General features: G+C 46.9%; 1 protein-coding gene across 9 annotated transcripts in view; it reads right to left on the bottom strand.

Annotated features, from left to right (window-relative positions):
* The window catches only part of atp11a (ATPase phospholipid transporting 11A), a 75,622-nt gene extending 50,872 nt beyond the window's left edge, over positions 1–24,750 (bottom strand). For all 9 annotated transcript variants that reach the window (XR_006657132.1, XM_045205638.1, XM_045205640.1 and 6 more), the window contains exon 1: positions 24,324–24,750. Coding sequence is in view for 8 of the 9 variants with exons in the window: in XM_045205638.1 (XP_045061573.1) it covers positions 24,324–24,362 (39 nt within the window). In the remaining variant the exon portion in view is untranslated. The remainder of the gene's footprint in view (positions 1–24,323) is intronic.
* Between the last annotated feature and the right edge of the window lie 335 nt (positions 24,751–25,085).

The following is a 25,085-nucleotide window of genomic DNA, read 5'->3' as shown; positions in this document are numbered from 1 at the left end:
TGCAATCAGCAGCACAGCAAAACTCATTTGTGGGTAGACGGGTTTCAGATAGAAACAGGCTGTTAAAGTGTATTACTGTCCCCCACTACACAAGGTCGTGTGAAAGATAACGGTGTGGTGTACAATACACCCACTCTTCCGGCCATATAGCCATAGCAGAAACGCTAGCTTCGAGAACCGATAAAAACAGTTTAAAGTGGTGATCTATGTATGTCATCCCACCATCACAGAGGGTGAAACACTAGCTCTGATAGCTAGGAACAATGGAACAGAGAATAGAGGGTGTAATGTAATGTCAGTACTGAGGTAGAGAGATAAGGGGAATCTCTACTGTCCAGCCCCCAGCTCTTCAATAGCTGACCGTCTCACAGGCTTGAAATATCAGGGAGGAAGACAGGCAGAGAGAAGAGCTGGGTAAATAGCATTGTTACATGGGCATAAAGTCAAACACTATGCCGACACACAACACACACAGTGTGTGTGTGCATGTGCGTGACTGCATGAATGCGTGTGTGCATATGTATGTGTATTTGTGTGTGTGTGCCCATGTGTGTGTGTATGTGTGTGTGATTCTGGTCTCCTTGTTGCTCCAGAGATTAGGAGAGGAATGTGTTGGCAGGCAAGGGAAGCCACGGAGAAAAGGATTTACACCACAGTCTGCTTTCAAGGTACCCATGTTCCTCTGTTGTCTCTGCACTCTCTTTTCTCTCTGTCCAAGACATTTAGAACTGAGCACTTACTGTAAATCACCGGATCTCCTGGGAGTCCTGCTCAAGATCTTGACAACTCCTGAGAAAATTGTAAACTTTCAGTTTTTCAGTCCAAGCTTTGGAAAACTACAAGTTGTGTAGTTCCAAAACAATCAAATTGTAGAAATGTTCAGTCAAAATGGAGGATAGTTAGCTGAACTCAGTAGCTCAGCAGGTGGGCCCTACTGTACTCTATCTGTGTGTTGAGAAGCTGAGTCACAGATTACACCCCAGCTGTGCTCTCCATCTGTCAGCGTCTTGTACTGCCTGGAGATAAACAGCCCTACCAAACGAGCTCAGACTGATCCACAATACATCAACTGCCTTACTGCCACGGCCTCAGAGTCACCGTGTATAACAACATGATGCAAATATGCTGTCACTACTCTTTACCATGTGGCTCTTCTACATCCTGTACATCTACCCATTGGAGGGATTTGCAAAGGGGAGTGGTCAAGGGCAAAGGGAATGCGAGAGGGGACAACTTTTTGGGAATGCAATACAGGCCTGATCTACCATGGTGTTTCTGTCTATATCTTCCCCTCCCTGTGGGACCATGGGGGCCAGCCTCCCGGGCCTGGTAACACAGCTAGTAGGCTTTACTGAGCCCAGGAGCATGGCAGGCCAGATGGGCCGGGTGTGTGTTCTAGCGTGGATGTGTGTGTGTGTGCACAGCCAGCGTGGCTGGCCAGATGTTTCAGCAGCCATAAACCCAGTGTGTGTGTGTGTGTGTGTGTGTGTGTGTGTGTGTGTGTGTGTGTGTGTGTGAGAGCGAGAGAGAGAGAGAGAGAGAGAGAGAGAGAGAGAGAGAGAGAGAGAGAGAGAGAGAGAGAGAGTGATAGAGAGAGAGCGAGAGGCCATGTAAAGTAGATGACATGAAACTATAATCACTTAAAACCCTGAGAGCAGAGCAGAGGCAGGCAGGCCAGTCTGTAAGACCCAATCTGGATGACCGGCCAGGCCGACCGCGTAAGAACCCCCAGGGCTTTGTCGTTCCTCACTGACTGTCACGTCTTGAAAATGTGACCGTCCCAACCGTGCCAACCGTCACCTTCATATGACTGTTACTGCTATTATAGTAATAATCTGTCTCTGTCTGGAGGCCAGGCTAATTTTCAAACTACCAAATAACATGTTAGCGTGCCAGAATTGTGTTCCATATATGTGGTGAACTGAGACTGTTGATGTCACTCATTCTAGGCAACCGTGTGGTAATCTGAAATCAACACCCTCTCCACCGCTTAGAACCACAACCGTGTGGTAATCTGAAATCAACATCCTTTCCACCGCTTAGAACCACAACCGTGTGGTAATCTGAAATCAACACCCTCTCCACCGCTTAGAACTACAACAGTGTGGTAATCTGAAATCAACATCCTTTCCACCGCTTAGAACCACAACCGTGTGGTAATCTGAAATCAACACCCTCTCCACCGCTTAGAACCACAACAGTGTGGTAATCTGAAATCAACATCCTCTCCACCGCTTAGAACCACAACCGTGTGGTAATCTGAAATCAACACCCTCTCCACCGCTTAGAACTACAACAGTGTGGTAATCTGAAATCAACATCCTCTCCACCGCTTAGAACCACAGCGTGCCTGTGCGTGTGTTCATATGTGCCTGTGTCAGTGTGTGTGTTTGGTTTGGCTCCACCAGTTGAGAGATCTCAGGCTGATTACCTGTTTAGCTCCAGTCCTGCACCTGTGTTGTGTCCTGACATGACCTGACCTCACCTGACCTCTGTAGAAACACTACATCACCTGGCTAGAGAGAGAGAGAGAGAGAGAGAGAGAGAGAGAGACCGCAGAGGGACAGATAAAGAGAGAGAGTAACCGAGAAAGAGAGAGAGAGGGACAATGAATAACCACTCCCTTCTCCACTGCCAGCCTGAACTGGAGGACTGTAGTAATTGATAAATGGAGAGGCAGGATGGTAACTATCAATTTGCAGAGGTAATAGAAGGTAATATAAGGTAATAGAATTTACTGTCGTCCCCACGTAGACCTCAGAGCTACTACACGCAACAGCAGGTACACTCTCCTCTCCTCTCCTCTCCTCTCCTCTCCTCTCCTCTCCTCTCCTCTCCCTCTCCCCTCCCCTCCTCTCCTCTCCCCTCCCCTCCCCTCCCTCCCTCCTCTCCTCTCCCCTCCCCTCCCCTCCCCTCCCCTCCTCTCCTCTCCCCCTCCCCTCCCTCCCTCCCCCTCCCTCCCTCCCCTCCTCTCCTCTCCCCTCCCTCCCCCTCCCTCCCCTCCTCTCCCTCTCCCCTCCCTCCCCTCCCTCTCCTCTCCTCTCCCTCCCTCCCCTCCTCCCTCCCCTCCTCTCCCCTCCCTCCCCTCCCCTCCCCTCCTCCTCCCCTCCTCTCCTCTCCTCTCCTCTCCCCTCCTCCTCCCTCTCCCCTCCCTCCCCTCCCCTCCCCTCTCCTCTCCCTCCCCTCCCCCTCCCTCCCCTCCTCTCCTCTCCTCTCCTCTCCTCTCCTCTCCTCTCCCTCCTCTCCTCTCCTCTCCTCTCCTCTCCTCTCCTCTCCCCTCCCTCTCCCCTCCCCTCCTCTCCTCTCCTCTCCTCTCCTCTCCCTCTCCCCTCCCTCTCCTCTCCTCTCCTCTCCTCTCCTCTCCCCTCCTCTCCCTCTCCCTCCCCCTCCTCTCCTCTCCTCTCCCTCTCCTCTCCCCTCCTCTCCCCTCCTCCCTCCCCCTCCCTCCTCCTCCTCTCCTCTCCTCTCCCCCTCCTCTCCCCTCCTCTCCCCTCCTCTCCTCTCCTCTCCTCTCCTCTCCTCTCCTCTCCCTCCCTCCTCTCCTCTCCCTCTCCTCTCCCTCTCCTCTCCTCTCCTCTCCTCTCCTCTCCTCTCCTCTCCTCTCCTCTCCCTCCTCTCCCCCTCCTCTCCTCCCTCCTCTCCTCTCCCTCTCCTCTCCCTCTCCCCTCCCCCTCCTCTCCCTCCTCTCCTCCCTCTCCTCTCCTCTCCTCTCCCTCCTCTCCTCTCCTCTCCCTCTCCTCTCCTCTCCTCTCCTCTCCTCTCCCCTCCTCCTCTCCCTCCTCTCCCTCCTCCTCTCCTCTCCTCTCCTCTCCTCTCCTCTCCTCTCCTCTCCTCTCCTCTCCTCTCCTCTCCTCTCCCTCTCCTCTCCTCTCCTCTCCTCTCCTCTCCTCTCCCCTCCTCTCCTGTCCTCTCCTCTCCTCTCCTGCCTGCTGTCACTGTGGGAGACAGAGCGCTGAGCCCAGAGATCTATAGTACTACCAGCTGAGTCACTCATTACACACACACTTGAGTTTTCCAGTTGAATAGTATTCCGTGACACTGCACTGTTTCCCAGCCATGAGCTAACAGTGAACTAAGGAGTATAAACAGTCCTAGAGAAATTGTCTTTGGAGAAAACTTGAAGGTGCATCTCGCCTGTCCAGTTGTTTCCTATCACTGAAGAGGAAAGGAAAGGAGACATGGAGAGGAGAGGAAGCCAGGGTGACTATTACGTAATCATCATACCTGCTCTGGGTTCCCATTAGACTTTATGTCACACTGAACCAGCCCAACTCTGGAACGCCATAACTACACTGCTGACATATCATGAATCCTCCTGCACGCTGAAGGTGACAGTCTGTTGCACTCTGAAGGTTGCATTAAAAAGCCAATAGAAGAGGTTTATGACTCTGTGTTGCTATAGCTACAAACCACATATGTTCCCTATCCGTTTTTGTGGCTTAATGCTACAACAAACTCATCAGCACCGTATTATTAACATGCTGGTTATTCACTGGGGACAGAGTTTCATAGAGAAAACTATTCCCAGATATTCTACTACTTCTGTCTGTATCTGGGTCACCAGGGCAGAACACAGTAGCAGCTGATCTCTATAAAGCCCACCTGAGAGAGGTAGAGGAATCTGTCTATAGAGCCTTATGCTGAGGGAGGCTACAGTAACTCACCCTACTTATCCACTCCTGTCCTATTCAATCAAAAGCAATGGTCACACTACATTCTTCCATTATCATAGTTGCACATACAGTAAGTCATTTAGTCAGCTACATATATGGAGTTGTAATCCTGCAGTGTAATGACAATGTAGGCCTAGGTACTAACTGCATTCCACACATGTGGTTCATAGAATGTGTAGCCTAGCGTTAATGAACTAATACAGCATCCATGCATGGTGTCATACAGTAGTCTGCTGTTAGGCTCAGTACAGGACAGCTCCATGCATGGTGTCATACAGTAGTCTGCTGTTAGGCTCAGTGCAGGACAGCTCCATGCATGGTGTCATACAGTAGTCTGCTGTTAGGCTCAGTACAGGACAGCTCCATGCATGGTGTCATACAGTAGTCTGCTGTTAGGCTCAGTACAGGACAGCTCCATGCATGGTGTCATACAGTAGTCTGCTGTTAGGCTCAGTACAGGACAGCTCCATGCATGGTGTCATACAGTAGTCTGCTGTTAGGCTCAGTGCAGGACAGCTCCATGCATGGTGTCATACAGTAGTCTGCTGTTAGGCTCAGTACAGGACAGCTCCATGCATGGTGTCATACAGTAGTCTGCTGTTAGGCTCAGTACAGGACAGCTCCATGCATGGTGTCATACAGTAGGCTGCTGTTAGGCTCAGTACAGGACAGCTCCATGCATGGTGTCATACAGTAGTCTGCTGTTAGGCTCAGTACAGGACAGCTCCATGCATGGTGTCATACAGTAGTCTGCTGTTAGGCTCAGTACAGGACAGCTCCATGCATGGTGTCATACAGTAGTCTGCTGTTAGGCTCAGTACAGGACAGCTCCATGCATGGTGTCATACAGTAGTCTGCTGTTAGGCTCAGTACAGGACAGCTCCATGCATGGTGTCATACGGTAGTCTGCTGTTAGGCTCAGTACAGGACAGCTCCATGCATGGTGTCATACGGTAGTCTGCTGTTAGGCTCAGTACAGGACAGCTCCATGCATGGTGTCATACGGTAGTCTGCTGTTAGGCTCAGTACAGGACAGCTCCATGCATGGTGTCATACGGTAGTCTGCTGTTAGGCTCAGTGCAGGACAGCTCCATGCATGGTGTCATACAGTAGTCTGCTGTTAGGCTCAGTACAGGACAGCTCCATGCATGGTGTCATACAGTAGTCTGCTGTTAGGCTCAGTGCAGGACAGCTCCATGCATGGTGTCATACAGTAGTCTGCTGTTAGGCTCAGTACAGGACAGCTCCATTCATGGTGTCATACAGTAGTCTGCTGTTAGGCTCAGTACAGGACAGCTCCATGCATGGTGTCATACAGTAGTCTGCTGTTAGGCTCAGTACAGGACAGCTCCATGCATGGTGTCATACAGTAGTCTGCTGTTAGGCTCAGTACAGGACAGCTCCATGCATGGTGTCATACAGTAGTCTGCTGTTAGGCTCAGTACAGGACAGCTCCATGCATGGTGTCATACAGTAGTCTGCTGTTAGGCTCAGTACAGGACAGCTCCATGCATGGTGTCATACAGTAGTCTGCTGTTAGGCTCAGTACAGGACAGCTCCATGCATGGTGTCATACAGTAGTCTGCTGTTAGGCTCAGTGCAGGACAGCTCCATGCATGGTGTCATACAGTAGTCTGCTGTTAGGCTCAGTACAGGACAGCTCCATGCATGGTGTCATACAGTAGTCTGCTGTTAGGCTCAGTACAGGACAGCTCCATGCATGGTGTCATACAGTAGTCTGCTGTTAGGCTCAGTACAGGCCGGCTGCTGAATCTCCCTGTTAATAAACTCCTTCCTCCATGCTACAGAGGTTAGTACAGGTACAGTAGTCCCCTGTAGCTCAGTTGGTAGAGCATGGCGCTTGCAACGCCAGGGTTGTGGGTTCGTTTCCCACAGGGGGCCAGTATGAAAATGTATGCACTCACTAACTGTAAGTCGCTCTGGATAAAAGCGTCTGCTAAATGACTAAAATGTAAAATGTTAGGACAGAGGCTATACTAGCCCACACTTCCTGGGCCTTCACTACACCATCTTCTCACTTCCTCCTTTAGTTCCAGGATACACAGACACACACACACAGAGACCATGGCACAAGATGATATCGTAGCCATCTTGAGGTATCACATGGGAAACCCACAGTGATAAATTATTGTGTTTGCTGCTCATAGCGTTTTCTGGGATCTGCTCAGCTGATTGGGGTTAGCAGTAAACATCTCATTTGTGGTAGGCAAGTGTTATACCTCTATCCCTCTAGTCAGGGATACTGTAGTCAGTAGGGAATGAGAAGAGCACAGAGTGATAGGAAACAGCAACACCTAAGTCCCAGCATCCCAGGCCCTGTGTTATTGTAGAGGCTGACTTGTCCATTCCCAGGGCTATAAGTCAGTCCACCCAGAGCTGAGCGTTCCCAAGGCTGTGTTTTGTACCAGGCAGGACCAGGCAGGCTCCAGGGGTGTGGGTGTGGCATGGTAAACATTGGTGTGTAACAGGATGGAACCAGACTAATTAATCTATTTCCATGAATTGCCGTCTGGCCGTCTGCTACATGCGGAGAAGACTGATCATATTATCATACTGATTCATGGCACACTGTGACAGACACTGTTTCACTGCTTGGAGGGGAAACAGAAATGCTGTTCCTCAAAATATGATGCATTACTAATGTCAAGTAAATGAAGCAATCTTTATTATAACGGCCGGAGAGGTTCACAAACTCAATACAAGTTTGATGAAACTCTAAATAGGAGTTCCCTTTTCAGTCCCTTTATCCTGCTCCACCAACAAGTCATATACACATGGTTCCTGCAGGAGACTGACTGATACCACACCAGGCTTCTTACCGTGAAACTGAGATACTCCTTGCAATGTTCTGGGCGTACTGCCAAATTGCTTATCAGTGATAGTGTGGTTGACTCCTTTGCACTCGCATGAACCCAACCAAGACAGGTTATTAGAAAGCAACATTATTCTAAACATACGATTGGATACACACAGAGAACATTTCCATCACAATGCATTACTAATGTCAAGTGCAAAAGGTACAGAGTAACAAAGGCTCTGGTTACATGAAGGTTATCAGGGTGTTAGTGTGGCTTCATAAGCAGTATGACTCCCAGCTACTCTGTTTGTCTGTAGAGTGGTGCCAGGTCTGGTCCTCTCTGCTCCTGCTCTGTCTCCCCAGCTATCGTCTGTGTGTGTGTGTGTGTGTGTGTGTGTGTGTGTACGTCCGTGCGTTCTCCAGACCTAAGAGGCAGTGTATTTCAGAGAGCAGCATTAATCCCAGGACGGCCACAGCAGTCATCTACTCACATGGTCTCTGTGTGACTTCCTCAAACAAACCCCCTTTGTCTAAAGCTACAGCGCGCGCACACACACACACACACACACACACACACACACACACACACACACACACACACAACACCCTTACTCAGAGGATGCACTGCATTCCAGAGACAGGAAAACACTGAACTCAACTCCATTCAAGTCAACCCGACAATACTCAACCCAAGTGCACATAAAAACCCTAGATGTTGTCGCCAAAAGATTTGAGCCTTTGGAATCCTTTGAACACAGATCTGAATCCTAACAAAGCTCCCCCATGACTGACCATCTACATGTCACATTAGTGCTCATGTTACACCACAGCGGCAGTTCTGTTCTGGGCTAAACAGACATGTGATCACACAGGCCATAGTCATGTGATGGGGGACTGACCGTGTGGTGGGATCAGACCAGCTGACCTTTCAGCAGGGTTAATATGTTAAGACCTGATCTGAGGTTTGATTATACCTCCACTCCCATCAAATCAAACTGTATAAACTACACAAGCTTCCAACTTTGTTGCTAACATATAAAATAATGAGATACAGGGTTGGTTAACTCTCCACGGAATGAGGTAAATCCGCTTTTAGTTTTCACGCTCCACATTTTTGGAATCACTTACAAAATTCATTACATTTGGATTCCCTGGTGCCACAAGGGCAGTTTGAAACCCTGATGATAAATGACTTCACAGAGGTGTGCAATTGTTTTGACTGATTGATAGTAACTTGTTTATGAAGGCTGTGATGTCGGTGATGTTCTGGTGTAGTGTACATGTTATTGGATCTTGTTATATTTCTTTATCTTTTGCTTTGTGATCTCAGGTGTCACGGATGCCGCCGAGGCTGCTCCTCCTCCTTGCTCGGGCAGGCTTCGGCGTTCGTCGTCCCCGGAGTACTAGCTACTACCGTTTGATGTTTTCGATGTTTGTTTTGTCATGTCTAGTTAGTGCACCTGTTTCGTATTCTGTATTGATTATGTCACCTATAAGTTCCCCTATGTTATGTTTGTATTTTGTGTGTTATTGTCCGCCTGTCTTGAATGTATAGGTTCGGTACCTTGGCATGTCGTGTGATTTTACGCACTCGCGTATTTGTTTCGCCTCTTGTGTTTTTGAGGTCGTTTATTTGTGTGTACCTATAGAGGTGATTAGTAAAGTCGTCTTCACTTATTCCTCTGTGTCCTGCGCTTGACTTCACCACCGCATCCACATCAGCACCTTGACATCAGGCCACCATTGAAAATGAACCCTAGTCTCAATTGGGCTCCCCTGATTAAATAAAAAGTGCAAATCACAATAGAATAGACCATAAGAACAGATATAATAGATGCCAAAACAGAAATGCCAAAAATAGACCTGTCAATATTTTTGTCCAGGGCCGTGTTCAAAAACCTTGCGACAGAGTAAGTGTCTCTCTGGTCTCAGTGTAGAAGGTTACATCGCCGTGCGCCGCCCACATTTTCTAACAATACGGAGGGCTCCGTATAGCTCCGCATTGACATGATTGGTTGACGGTAGATGGGGGCGGGAGGTCCTGTATAAATACAAACTCACTTCCTTGACAACTTCCTTCACAACAGCTCTCCTCTGCTCCGCGAAGCGCAAGAAGCATAAATGCCCTGACTTCTGCAGAGGCAGTTTCTCAGTAAATGCTGTACAGCCACTGCAGACGATTGACCATGCAGAACCTTTAAGGCCATGCAGAACCTTTAAGGCTGTCTGTGGTGTTATCTAATCCTCCAGACTAGAGCCAGGCGTGTGTGTGTGTGTGTGTGTGTGTGTGTGTGTGTGTGTGTGTGTGTGTTGGCCCTGTGGCTTCACTACACCCTCACCTTAGCAGCAGCAGTCAGCCAGTCAGTCATCCAACCAGTCAGTCATCCAACCAGTCAGCCAGTCAGTCATCCAACCAGCCAGTCAGCCAGTCAGTCATCCAACCAGCCAGTCAGTCATCCAACCAGTCAGCCAGTCAGTCATCCAACCAGCCAGTCAGCCAGTCAGTCATCCAACCAGTCAGCCAGTCAGTCATCCAACCAGCCAGTCAGCCAGTCAGTCAGCCAGTCAGTCAGCCAACCAGCCAGTCAGCCAGTCAGTCATCCAACCAGCCAGTCAGCCAGTCAGTCAGCCAGTCAGTCAGCCAACCAGCCAGTCAGCCAGTCAGCCAGTCAGTCATCCAACCAGCCAGTCAGCCAGTCAGTCAGCCAGTCAGTCATCCAACCAGCCAGTCAGCCAGTCAGTCAGCCAGTCAGTCATCCAACCAGCCAGTCAGCCAGTCAGTCAGCCAGTCAGTCATCCAACCAGTCAGTCAGCCAGTCAGTCAGCCAGTCAGTCATCCAACCAGCCAGTCAGCCAGTCAGTCAGCCAGTCAGTCAGCCAACCAGCCAGTCAGCCAGTCAGTCATCCAACCAGCCAGTCAGCCAGTCAGTCAGCCAGTCAGTCATCCAACCAGCCAGTCAGCCAGTCAGTCAGCCAGTCAGTCAGTCTCCTACTACCTATAAAACATTCAACAGCTAAAGCCAGGACCAAAAATAGTATACACCTGTCAGGAACCTCCCTGTCATAGAGCTAGGAGCCAGCTAGGGGACAACACAGACCACAGAGTCACAGCTCTGACTCGTTTAACCAAACTCAAAGACCTCTCTCTCTCTCTCATCGCTCTCTCATCTCTCGCTCTCATCTCTCTCTCATCTCTCTCTCTCTCTGCAGGATCCTGAAGGTGCAGCCAGGCATAACAACCTCTCAGTCAGATCACTGATATCAACCTGACAGCAGCCTCGCTCTTCTCTCCTAAACGCTTCCATTGATCTGTGGGCACCTCACCAGGCGTTGGATAGAAAGAAAGGCTGTCAGCAAGAGCCAGCTATCTTTAAATAGATCATTTAGCAGATTACAGGCCTATACTGGGGAATTTCTAAGCACGCAGAGACTAAAGGACATGGTAGGGAAGTGATACTGAAACAATGGAAATCTGTTCTGAAGTTCACTGAGCTCGCAAAGAAAGAGATGAAAAATAATGTCTTTGTGAGATCAGATTAGGCGATTAAGCGAATTGAAATACTTGTATCATTACGGTGCCTCAGCCCACTCACAATATGTGGACAACGAATATGATCATCTGTGATATTTGATCACAGGATATGACACAGATATACACACACACACACACACACACACACACTGAGTGTACAAAACATCAAGGACACCTGCTCTTTCCATGACATAGACTGACCAGGTGAATCCAGGTAAAAGCTATGATCCCTTATTGATGTCACTTCTTAAATATACTTCAATCAGTGTAGATGAAGGGGAGGAGACAGGTTAAAGAAGGATTTTTAAGCCTTGAGACAATTGAGACATGGATTGTGTATGTGTGCCATTCAGAGGGTGAATGGGCAAGACAACATATTTAAGTGCCTTTGAACGTGGTATGGTAGTAAGTGCCAGGCACACCGGTTTGTGTCAAGAACTGCAACGCTGCTGGGTTTTTCACGCTCTACAGTTTCCCGTGTGTATCAAGAATGGTCCACCACCCAAAGGACATCCAGCCAGCTTGACACAATCCCTGTGGAACACTTGACACCTTTAAGAGTCCATGCCCCGACGGATTGAGACTGTTCAGTGGGCAAAAGGTGGGGATGCAACTCAATATTAGCAAGGTGTCCTTAATGTTTTGTACACTCAGTGTATATTTATGTCTATTTCAGTCAGTGATGATACAATGCCCTCAGAAAGCCCCCATTCCAGCACTTTCCATGTCCTCACAATCCACTCAACCACATTTCAGAGCATGAAGAGATAATGTTCTTATTACCCAGACAATTCAATTTGAGATCCATCACCACATTATTCTAAAGCCTGCCTGCCTGCCTGCCTGCCTGCCTGCCTGCCTGCCTGCCTGCCTGCCTGCCTGCCTGCCTGCCTGCCTGCCTGCCTGCCTGCCTGCCTGCCTGCCTGCCTGCCTGCCTGCCTGCCTGCCTGCCTGCCTGCCTGCCTGCCTGCCTGCCTGCCTGCCTGCCTGCCTGCCTGCCTGCCTGCCTGCCTGCCTGCCTGCCTGCCTGCCTGCCTGCCTGCCTGCCTGCCTGCCTGCCTGCCTGCCTGCCTGCCTGCCTGCCTGCCTGCCCGCCTGCCTGCCCGCCTGCCTGCCTGCCTGCCTGCCTGCCTGCCTGCCTGCCCGCCTGCCTGCCTGCCTGCCTGCCTGCCTGCCTGCCTGCCTGCCTGCCTGCCTGCCTGCCTGCCTGCCTGCCTGCCTGCCTGCCTGCCTGCCTGCCTGCCTGCCTGCCTGCCTGCCTGCCTGCCTGCCTGCCTGCCTGCCTGCCTGCCTGCCTGCCTGCCTGCCTGCCTGCCTGCCTGCCTGCCTGCCTGCCTGCCTGCCCTGCCTGCCTGCCTGCCTGCCTGCCTGCCTGCCTGCCTGCCTGCCTGCCTGCCTGCCTGCCTGCCTGCCCTGCCTGCCTGCCTGCCTGCCTGCCTGCCTGCCTGCCTGCCTGCCTGCCTGCCTGCCTGCCTGCCTGCCTGCCTGCCTGCCTGCCTGCCTGCCTGCCTGCCTGCCTGCCTGCCTGCCTGCCTGCCTGCCTGCCTGCCTCGCCTGCCTGCCTGCCTGCCCGCCTGCCTGCCTGCCTGCCTGCCTGCCTGCCTGCCTGCCTGCCTGCCTGCCTGCCTGCCTGCCTGCCTGCCTGCCTGCCTGCCTGCCTGCCTGCCTGCCTGCCTGCCTGCCTGCCTGCCTGCCTGCCTGCCTGCCTGCCTCGCCTGCCTGCCTGCCTGCCTGCCTGCCTGCCTGCCTGCCTGCCTGCCTGCCTGCCTGCCTGCCTGCCTGCCTGCCTGCCTGCCTGCCTGCCTGCCTGCCTGCCTGCCTGCCTGCCTGCCTGCCTGCCTGCCTGCCTGCCTGCCTGCCTGCCTGCCTGCCTGCCTGCCTGCCTGCCTGCCTGCCTGCCTGCCTGCCTGCCTGCCTGCCTGCCTGCCTGCCTGCCTGCCTGCCTGCCTGCCTGCCTGCCTGCCTGCCTGCCTGCCTGCCTGCCTGCCTGCCTGCCTGCCTGCCTGCCTGCCTGCCTGCCTGCCTGCCTGCCTGCCTGCCTGCCTCTCTCTCTCTCTCTCTCTCTCTCCCCTCTCTCTCTCTCTCTCTCTCTCTCTCTCTCTCTCTCTCTCTCTCTCTCTCTCTCTCTGAGATGTGTGTCCTGATACAAACCAGAGCTGTGAGCAAATTCTTACATAAGGTTTTACAGTTTTTCTGAATTGCTAAAACACTAAACCCCATTCTCTGAACCAAATGCTCAGTGGCCTAAACCCATGTCGAGTCAATCAGTCTTTTTGCAAAACTCTAAACACATTCTCACTCACTAAAACACATTTCGCACTGTGATGCACTTGTGTTACAAAATGGTAAACACAGGCGGCAAAAGTTAAACACAACTACAACACAGTTGTCATCGTTTACACACAACCACTCCAAATTGTTCACACTTGTTCCTAATGATGTGATCAAACCAATTGTACAGAATATAAGCCAGTTCAGAGTGCACAGGTGGCACAGGTGGCACAGGTGCCATCCAACAATGGATGGAAACAATCTGAGAGGCAGAGGAGGAAGAGTACGTGTAAGAGGTGGTGGACGAGGAGGAAGAGTACGAGGACGAGGAAGAGCAAGACCAAGAACAGTAATTTCAGAAGAAATTCGAGCAACTGTGATAGACCATGTTGTTGTTCATGGAATGACAATGAGGGAAGCAGGACAAAGAGTACAACCCAATTTGAGCAGATTCTCTGTGGCCACCATAATCAGGACATTCAGAGAAGAGAACAGGTCATTGTTTCTTTTTATTTTGGTCATTGAAAGTTTACTGTATACATTTGATTCAGTACATCACTTTGTCAATAGAAAGGGGACTGGGGAAAAAATAAAATAAAATCTTACCATACAATATTTTACGTATAGAAGTAATGTCCATTACTATTTTTACTATATGTATATGTATAAGTGCATTTTCCCTTTTTGTAGAATTGCAAGACTACCACATGAGGAAGGCCTGCTATGTTCTCCCAACAGCAAGAGGTTCTCATTGTTGATACGGTCCTTCAAAACAATGCCATCCGACTGTGTGAAATACAGCAAAGAGTTGTTGAACACAATGTAAACTTTGAAGGAATCAACAGTGTCAGCCTTTCTACCATTGACCGTGTCCTCCAGCGCAACAGGGTACGCATGAAGCAAGTGTACAGAGTACCCTTTGAGCGCAACTCAGAAAGGGTCAAAGATCTACGATTTCAGTATGTGCAAGTAAGTGTACACTCAGACACTTTCAGCGCTGATGCTTACAGTACAATGCTATGCTACTAGCCTACTGTTACTGTAAACTGCACTATATTGTAGTGTATGTAAATCAGGAGTGCATACAAATGCACTATTGCAGAAGTCTGTCTTTCTGTATCACTTACTAAACTACTTATTTATATATTTTTATATCGAGAGTGTTTGAATTGGATTCCATGGAAAGGCCCCATGAATACATTTTTGTAGATGAAGCAGGGTTCAATCTGGCGAAGAGGAGAAGGAGAGGCAGGAACATAATTGGCCAACGTGCCACATGCCCTGGACGCTGTGTTCTCCATTTTTTGATGTAGTGTCTAATGAACGCTCTGTAGTGTTTATATATTGACTGGCTGTGTGTATGATCTGAAAGCATTTTTTGATTTTGAGCACAGATTAAATGATTTTGAAGCGATTGTTTGATTTTGCCAGAAGAGTCAGGGGTTTTGTGAATGTAGTTTGAAGATTTGGTTTTGTGTTTAAAGTTTTGAGAAAATGGGTGAAGGTTTCAAGAAATGTGTCTTAGCAATCGAGAAAAACTGTAATGTGTCATTTAGGGGACGGATTCAATCAAAACTGCACTGCAGCATCGATCCATTATCCAAACCAATAAAACTGTATCCATTACTATCAATCAAACTCACAATTCAGAATAAAAGACTGAGAACTACTGCAAAAAATCATGCAATGAAACAAAAGAGCTTTACCAATGGAATGTGAAGGCTACCTGTTGCAGCGTCTTCATAGTTTCTCCACTCAGTGAGGCTTCCCTATAGCTCCATTTTCATCCCAATTCCAAGGCCCTTTAACCCAGTTATTTTTGTTTATGCCTCTTCTTGCTTGCTACCGATACTCTCCACCCCTAGTTCTAAGACCCCTTACTCCGTTTCAGTTCCTTCTTCTCTCTCGTTACCAGCTTCAGTCGACGCACCCTTTCCTTTTTTCGTGTGTGTGTAATGCTGCTGTCTGAGGCTCCTGCTGGTCCCTGGTCTGATCTCACCCCAGGCCTCCTGACTGGTGGGAGGTCACATGATGATCCAATGACCCAGTCCTCCAGGGGAAGAAAATCCCTCTGTCTACACTGAGGCTTTCCTCTCTGAGACAGGTCTTCCTCTATGAGACTGAGATCTTCCTTTCTGAGACTGAGATCTTCCTCTATGAGACTGAGATCTTCCTCTATGAGACTGTGATCTTCCTCTATGAGACTGAGCTCTTCCTCTGATGATAAGAGACAATAAAGATAGGAGGATCTTGTTAGAAAATCGGTACAACTTAGGAAAATGTCATTCTCTTCGATTAATAGGAGATGGTGTGTGTTTTCGATTTCAAAACGGAATGAGGCGAAGAAGATGAAACTTTGACACTACTATTTTTCTGCCGTAGAGAACAGATCCTAAAGTGATGAAGACCATGAAGTCTTTGTTCTAGTTTTCCCACAACCTTGCTTGTACATTATGTACGGCAGACAAACCAGAGACAAACAATCACATGAATGTTTAACATGTTTTCTATGACGACAACCAATGTTGAAAAGTCAGAGGTCACAGCCTAAACACGCCAGCAACGTGACATCTATATAACCAACCCATGACTTCTAATCAAACTAGTCTTTGCGTTCCATTATAACCCTGAAAATAGTGTTTAAGGGGATCACACACTCATTTTCCACTCCGCTCGTCTGGACATGGGCCAGAGTGCTGGGTGCATGAACCCTGATGTCCTTGGTCGTCATTGTGGGAACAGGAGGGACTATATTATGGTATGCTGCACCACGGCTCTAACCTATGGTGTTGACACTGTGGATAAAATAGTACTACGCCTCAGTGTGTTTCATTAGCTCCCGATCAGCCGTGAAATAAAGCTGCCACCTGTGCCCTCAGCCACTCCCCCCTCACTTTCACTTTCTCCCTCTCTCCATCTCTTCCTCTTTTACTTTTACTCAAGACACCCCCCCAGTCTCCACCGCTTTCTCACTTTCTCTCTTTCTCTCTGTGTTTCTTTCTCCCTCTCTGTCTTACACTCCTTCACACAACTTATTCCAAGGACAGACAGTGTGTCTCCAAGTTGTCATGGTACATTTTTCAAGAATTTAGACAATTATTTATCCATTAGCTCCTCATTTCCATCCCAGCAGGGGACCGTGAGGGGGGACGGACCATATCCTGGAAATTAGGATTAACATCCTGTTGTAACTAGTCGCTCATCAATAATCTGAATGGAATATCATTATTAATAGATCAAATGGAATGTCAAGTTCTCTCTCTCTCTAGCTCTCTCTCTCTCTCTCTCTCTCTCTCTCTCTCTCTCTCTCTCTCTCTCTCTCTCTCTCTCTCTCTCTCTCTCTCTCTCTCTCTCTCTCTCTCTCTCTCTCTCTCTCTCTCTCTCTCTCTCTCTCTCTCTCTCTCTCTCTCTCTCTCTCTCTCTCTCTCTCTCTCTCTCTCTCTCTCTCTCTCTCTCTCTCATAATGTATTTCCAGGCTGAGCATACAGTTCATTAAGTCTAGAAGTTGAGAATCTCTCCTATTAGAACAGTGAGGAAGGAGAAGACTTTCACGCTTCACTTCACTAAGGTCCTATCAAACTGACAAACGCTCATCCACCATCGCTGTTACATCACCACGGTCTGCTGTGCTAGGCTGGCTCATTCTCATCTGACACTGCTGTGGATAGGTAGAGGGGCTCTGTTCTCTAGGACACAAGGTCCTGGACGTTCCATCCACATAGAAATGTATTGTGTAGAATGGACACAGTGGTCTATCACGTGGGAATAGAGGGTCGTGTCAGTTCCATGCAATGCATTTCTATCTGCATTCAGTGTATGAATGTGTCGTGCTGGGCTGCTTTCATCCTGACATCCCTGTAGATTAGAACAGTTTCAGTTGGATCACATGGAACAGGTTTTGAGCAGTACTGTCATTCCGATTTGACTGAATTGAGCCCAAAGCCATTTCAGACTATTGAGATCCACCTGATCAATGTTCCTGTCTCTGTATGATCTATAAAGAATGAGTGTGTGCTGTGTAGTGAGATATGATTCTCTGAGGGGGGACGGCATTAAGGGTTCTGCCCGCCTTTATCAGCACTCTTTAGTGGTCCTATCCAAGGGCCCGGAACCAACACGTGGAACATTACCAAGTTCAAACACTCACCGGCTCACTCTCTCCTGATATGGCCTTTTCTGCTCCATTAAATCACTGCCATCCATCATCAGCCTCTTGGTCCATAGGGCCCTCCCTGTGTAGGCTAATACTCAGCAGGACTGTTGGAAATACTGCTGGAGCTGGAGCAGCACCATAGTTAAAGGCAGGGCCAAAGATATACAGAGTTTTGGTGGTCAACTTGCTTTGAGATTCTAGAATTACGATGGGCACCATGTTGGCACCAAACGAACGGAAAGTGGAATGTTATTGTTATTGGAAGGAAAGGAATTAACCGGATACTTAAAAGAGAACAACCAGACTAAATGGATTAAGGAGGAGCTCTGTTCAACAGACAGACACACGTACAGTATGAGGGTGTTAAGTCATGATATGTTATTAACACCTGGCTGACAGACCCTGGAGCGAGAGAGACGCAGAGGGCGGGTGTTGCTGGGTGAGTGCACTGGGGTGCAGCGAAGTGGGATAACACTGTAATTACACAGTTCACACAGTCATAATGCTGCTATTTAACCTGGCTACAGCTAAATCAATAAGGGAAGCTTGAGTCGAAACTCTATGAGTGAGGTCATTAGGAGAAATACGTACTAATGTCCAATGAGAGCTGCATAGTATTTTCATACAGCAAGCCTACATCAAGGAAATTAAATGAGCTTTTGTTCTTTATCACAGACAAATGGTTTTAAAGAGACAAAGCATATTACATCATACTGTAATGTACAATACAGATTTTGAATTTATGTAATTTACACAACTAAAATGTTATTTTTTTGCTCACATAAAATGTTTGTGTGAACTGTAGAAACCCCTGACCGGATTGTAAGTCTAACTACTAATGACAAGTGGTGTCATGGCCCTGAGGAGGGCTGGCTCTTTATCCGTTTAGCTCAGATCCTACTAATCCCAAAACGTCCCTCCTGTCCCGTTCTGTCCCTAGAAACACAGCACAACAGTCACAACACAATACATAGGCAGTAGACACTGTGTAAATATCCCACTAGTGGACACAGATGCTATAGTGCTGTATTACTGCATTGCTGACTATCATTAATAATTAAACACTAAGAACATGCTATACAGTACATATAATGTAACAGTGTGTAGGCTAAGTTACATAATGGTAACATTACATGCTCATACAGTTTCCCTTTCAAAGCAAATGAATTCAATATCTTATTGTCCCAGTTGGAGAAATCCATTATGCAGTCAGGAATTATCACCTCATAATCACCTCTCAACAACATGACCTTATTTTGTCATGACATTGGTCTAGTGCTTCATTAAGGTTGCTCCCCGTGACAAGTATAAATGGGATTATCTATCTATGTGGACAGAGAGAGAGAGAGAGAGAGCTCCCCCACTCCTAACCTAATCCCCAGGAGACAGGAAGTCAGCAGGAGAGAGACTTCCTGTCCAAACGAGCAGATTAGTCAGCAGCAAAACTGCCACGGCCGAGAGTTTCAGGCTCTCTCCCACCTGACTGCTAATGACCAGTGTGTTACTGTCTCTATGTTGTTGTGTCAGTATGTCTATCGGTCTGTCTGTCTGGCGGTCGCCCGATCTGCTGCATAGATGTTTCATCTCTCACCTTTGAGTTCATGAATAATGTATTACTGCCTCTGTTGTTTCTATGTTTCTGTCTCTGTGGATGTTTTTGTACTTGTGTTTTGAGTGAACCCTCAGGAATAGGGAAGAGTAGCTGTTGCGGAATGCAAACAATTGAATAGATGTCATTGGCTGAGACTGATGACAGAATCATTGATAATTTTTATTTTATTTTTTTAGTCATTTTAGCAGACGCTCTTATCCAGAGCGACTTACAGGAGCAATTAGGGTTAAGTGCCTTGCTCAAGGGCACATCGACAGATTTTTCACCTAGTCGGCTCGGGGATTAGAACCAGCGACCTTTCGGTTACTGGCACAACGCTCTTACCCACTAAGCTACCTGCCGCCCACTAAGCTACCCCATAATGTCCTGATTCCTGGCTGATTTCCCCTGAGGCAGAACACGTTCCCCGGGGACATCTCCAAAATCAAAGCCACGGTCCGCACAGGAATAACCCCAAAGGAATCATGTATTTATCAATAACAAGCTCTTGTCAGAGGATGAGCCAAAAACATGGTGCTATACACGCAAACAAAAGTCTGCATAACGAGCCTCATCATTGTAAGAAACAGCAATTTCACTCACGGCTTCAGATCTATGGATGAATTAGTATTTGGGTTTCATAACCCACCAATACGCCATAGATAGAGTGGGGGTGAAGAGGACATGTTGACCAGGAGGAGATGATGAGAGGATAAATGCATCAAATATGACCAGGAGAGGAACAGCGGGCACCTTGTTCCTAACTCTGTGTCAAGATGTGCACGCAAGGACTATCTTTTAGAACAAACTGATAGGTACTAAGATTACAGTGCTGTCTTTGAACACTTTTGTGGCAATGACAATTTGAAATTGTCAACCTAAAAAAGGTACACTTGCATAACTGTGTGTGTGTGTGTGTGTGTGTGTGTGTTATCTATATCTAGTCTGATGTGCAACAGAATATGATCCTCCCCTCTTCTCCTCTCCTATCCTCCTCTCATCTCTCCCATTCTATCCTCTCCTCTCTCCTAATCGTCTCTCCTATCCTCCTCTCATCTCTCCCATTCTATCCTCTCCTCTCCTAACGCCAGACAGCATTACTACGCATTAGATCAAAGTTCAGGGGGGACCGAGCTTTTCGTTACACATTACACTCTCGCTCTCTAAACAGTCCCCTCGTGACTAACTAACCCAGTGCGTACTGCATCCAATGGCTTGCCTCTCTCTCTCACTGTCATGGGAATGCTTTATAATAGATATAATTGATGCCCATCAAAAGTTACAGTATGTTATTCAATAGTTATCTATGTAATGAAGTCCTATGGGTGTAGGTTTGTAGCTAATCACCATGACGACATCACTATTTGCTATTGTTTAATTCCCGCCCACCATCCCTCAGCAGAGCAAGGCTGTATGAATCAGAGCACTAGTCTGTCTGTCAGCCCGTCTGTTTGCTGATAAACACGTCTCAACACGTGGCTACAGTCATGGATGTCTCGTATGGGCCTCCCGAGTGGCGCAGCGGTATAAGGCACTGCATCTTAGTGCTAGAGGCGTCACTACAGACCCTGGTTCGATCCCCGGCTGTATCACAACCGGCCGTGATTTGGAGTCCCATAGGGCATCGCACAATTGGCCCAGCGTCATCCGGGTTAGGGGAGGGTTTGGCCGGGGTAGGCAGTCATTGTAACTGACTTGCCTAGTTAAATAAAATAAAAAAATACCCGACTAGTCCATTGATGTTTTGTTGTGAGCCAAAGATGCCATGTTACTAAGGTGTTCCAACTTCATGTGAACCATCACAAATAATCACTGAGGCACAACATTTTATAAACTGAAGTTTCTCTCCGCCACAATTCAGATCTGCAAGCAGTAAGTATATTAAACCCAGAGAGCCAGGTGTGTGCCCTGGGCAGCTACCCCTTAACACCTGAGAGCACCACACTATTTCCCCTTTATTGAGTTATTGGCTACAGTCAGTAATATGCCCATTAGCTTCTCCACATTCCTCGGACCTCGTGGGCTCATGCGAGCGGACCTCGTGGGCTCATGTGAGCAGCCCTCTGGATTAGTGCTAAACACCCATTACTCTACTGAACTGGATAACCCACAGCCCATAGGCTCTGCTGTAACCTATTGATTTCCCCAGCAGCACACATGAGCCCTAAAACCACTGGATTACGTAATTCTCCACACAACTACGCTCGTCATATGCTCTAATGTGTGGTAATAGGATGTGTTCCTGCCTGGTCATAAAGACATAAGGAGTGTTTGTTTGCTATAGGTAAATCAGAGGAGGCTGGTGGGAGGAGCTATAGGAGGATGGGCTCATTGTAATGGCTGGAATAGAATAAATGGAATGTATCAAACGCATGGAAACCACATGTTTGAATCGGTTCCATTTATTCCATTCCCATTCATTACAATGAGCCCGTCCTTCTATTGCTCCTCCCACCAGCCTCCTCTGATGTAAACTTATGAACAGGTGGTTTATGGACATAGGCTATTTGAAATATTTTTTTTCTACATCTTTTAACATGCAACACATAAACAAATTATATTTGCATTCTTGAAAAAAAAAAAAAACTTGATTTGAATTTGATTCATGGGTTGTTGTTGTTGTTTTACAGAACCTTACCAGGGGTCTCTACCTCGTGAGTTCAATTCCATTATTATTATGTTTGCATTTCAGTCAATGATTCAGTTTTCAATCATTATTCTTCCTAAATGAAAGCATACTGAATTGATCGTTTGGCATGTGCTGTCAATTACGTCTGTCATTGCGAGCATCAGTTTGACTGTAGCCTACTCTGCCGACCAATGTGTGCTTATATCATTATCTATTTCATGAAAAAGACATGAGGTGACATTGATGCTGTATCAGCAGTCAGCACTGGTTCCTGGTGATGACTGAAGAAAATGTACAGTACCAGTCAAAGGTTTGGACACACCTACTCATTCAAGGGTTTTTCTTTATTTTTACATTGTAGAATAATAGTGAAGACATCAAACCTATGAAATAACACATATGGAATCATGTAGTAAACAAAAAGGTCCAAATATATTTTATATATTTGAGATTCATCAAAGTAGCCACCCTTTGCCTTGATGACAGCTTTGCACACTCTTGGCATTCTCTCAACCAGCTTCATAAGGTAGTCACCTGGAATGCATTTCAATTAACAGGTGTGGCTTGTTTGAAGTTAATTTGTGGAATTTCTTTCCTTCTTAATGCATTTGAGCCAATCAGTTGTGTTGTGAGAAGGTAGGGGGGTTTACAGAAGATAGCCCCGTAAACCCCCCTTACCTTGTGAGAATGCCAAGAGTGTGCAAAGCTGTCATCAAGGCAAAGGGTGGCTATTTGAAGAATCTCTTTGGATTTGTTTAACACTTTCTTGGTTACTACATGATTCCATATGTGTTATTTCATAGTTTGGATGTCTTCACTATTATTCTACAATGTAAAAAATAAAGAAAAACCCTTGAATGAGTAGGTGTGTCCAAACTTTTTACTGGTAGTGTACAGCGACAAACTATTTTGTCAGCAACTAGGCTATAAATTAATTACACAATTATAATAGGCTACAATTGAATACTCTGCCAAGCTCAACGAAACTGAATTGTAAAACCCTATAGACTTAAATGGTGGTTTAAATGCAACTAAGCTGACTTGCTCTTTCCGTATTCTAAGTGTGAAACCATACTCCACCTTACAGAGTCAAGATGATAGTGACATTGTGCAATTCAAAAAGTGTAAACCGACCAATTACAAACTCTGCTGAATTATTATTTTTTAATGATGTTGCCTATTTAACCATTTACACTTGTGGGAATTGGCCTTTATGGATAGGGCTAAATTTAAATGTTTAGTACCGAATAAATATTTAAAGCATAACCATTGTAGCAATTGAAAGGGAACGGTTTGGAGAAAATGTAGTCAAAAAATTATTGGACTAAAGGTGAGTACACAAGAAAAAATCCAAACATTACACTGTTGATTTTATATACATTTTCCATTTACTGTACTTTTCGCCACATTTGTTGATAACGAAATCTGAAAATACTCTGAATACATTCAGTAACCTGATAAGACTATTCCTGGAAAATGTGGGGTAGGTGCAACATAAAACAAAAACATTACAAGGGTTTGAGTGAGAGGACTAACTGGTGTCTCCAAGTCGGCACACTTCTCCAAAGTGTGCACAGTTCCTAAGCAATTTCAATGCACTTTATGACTCAAAGAAGAGTCTTCAACTATAAGGTACTTTTTTTTAGCTCTCCTAGCTGTGCCGTTGAGGAACTAGAGCAAGCACACTTGTAATTGTTTCCTTTGGAACACAACCCAGCATCCCCGCCATCACACAATTACTGTTGTTATTTACGCTTTCCAAAAACGATCCGTTATAAATCGCAATCTAGGTCAGGTGGGCATGATTTGAAAGCTTGTTCTATTGCCAACATAACTAGCTAAGTTATAAAATACGATCTTACAGCTTTCACAAGGCAATTCAGAGAAATAGATCGTAATTTTGGTGCACATACAAAGGAATCATGCGTGCATTCTGGTGCATGTGCCACAACGAATTTCCTTCACAATAAACAAGCATAGGCTCATTCTGTTCAGAACAACCCAGGGTATGACAACATGTCATCTTGTAACTGTACACCAAACATAGTGATCATAAACGTTGACAATGTATATGACATGAGTTTTATCATTTGGAAATGTGAAGTGCACATTTGGACTTGCTTGTATGACATCAAAGCGGTATTTACTATAATCCTCAACGTCTCATCTTTCAAAATACATTGAGTCATCTTAATTTACAGCATTTCCCTCACTCTGACAACAAAACATTTGCAAAAGTTGCCCAATTAGCGGGAGGGATGGGGCAACTTCTTGTCGTGCGTGGTACTCAAGTTCAGAAAGGCTGTCATCAAAACCCATATAGCGCTGTAAAGCGCAGAGACAGATGTCTGACTTAATGTATAGCGTGTTGCTGTACAGCCACTACGTTCCAATTTAGTCGCTTATTAGGGCCCAAATCTGCCATTTTCAACCCGTAAATGGGTACGAGTGTAAAGGGCTACATGGGAAACGGAAACCCAACAATTGTTCATAGAAACGCAACAATGTTTCGTTGAGAATAAACTGTCAAGCTGCAACCACCAGACCAACAAAGTTGGTAGCCTACTAGGCAATAGTAGGCTACACCGCATAGACTTTTGTTTTGGCACTGCCAAATGGATTCCAAGAAAGTCATTCAGTGCAATAGGCTACTTACCCATCTGGTAATGAACTTGCGAATAGAGCTAAAATCCATTCTTTAACAGGTTCCAGCTGCTCCAAGCGATTTCTTTTTTGGCGTCTTCTTTAATCTTTTGACGCTAGCTAATTTTTATTTCAGCTCTATACTCCATGACTTTCGGACGGTCCCCTTTTTCTGCGTAAAAACTATATTAGTCCGGGTGCGACTATTGTAATCCTATCGATCAGTCACCTATTGGTCTCGCTCTATGAAAGGTAAAGCTCAAATGCCCACGCGCTTTCATAGTTATGGTTTCATGCATATGTTAGTCTATAATTCAGCAGCCAGTGCGGTCTTCTTTTTCCCTAATGTTTCAGACGCAAAGTCGCCTACTTCTTTCTAGTCAGAAGTAGCGTCTTCTTTTTCTTCTCCTGTCTTCTCTTTCTCACCTTCCTCGCGCCAGTAATCTTCTTGGCTCTACGTTGTGGGAAAGAACAGTTTTTCTTCCATCATAGGCTACGTCACTGGGAGCCGTAAGCGCTTGCGCGCTCTAGTGTCACACACATGCCTAGGGGAATGTATCAGTTTCGGTCGGGCATGCATTATCATGTCTTTTCTCAGCAGAATCGCTTAACTAATTCACAAAACTGTTGCATTCACTAAGAGTTAGTTAGAAACAAAATGGAACGGCAAATTCCCCATTATTGCATGGCAGCGCACCATGTCAAAGTTTTGGACCATGAAGCCTAATTCATTTTGGCACGTGTAGGCTACAATAAACTTAAATCAAAAAGGTGT

The sequence above is a fragment of the Coregonus clupeaformis genome, chromosome 20 (assembly GCF_020615455.1).
Source record: "Coregonus clupeaformis isolate EN_2021a chromosome 20, ASM2061545v1, whole genome shotgun sequence".
NCBI lineage: Eukaryota > Metazoa > Chordata > Actinopteri > Salmoniformes > Salmonidae > Coregonus > Coregonus clupeaformis.
This window is presented reverse-complemented; position numbering and strand designations above follow the sequence as displayed.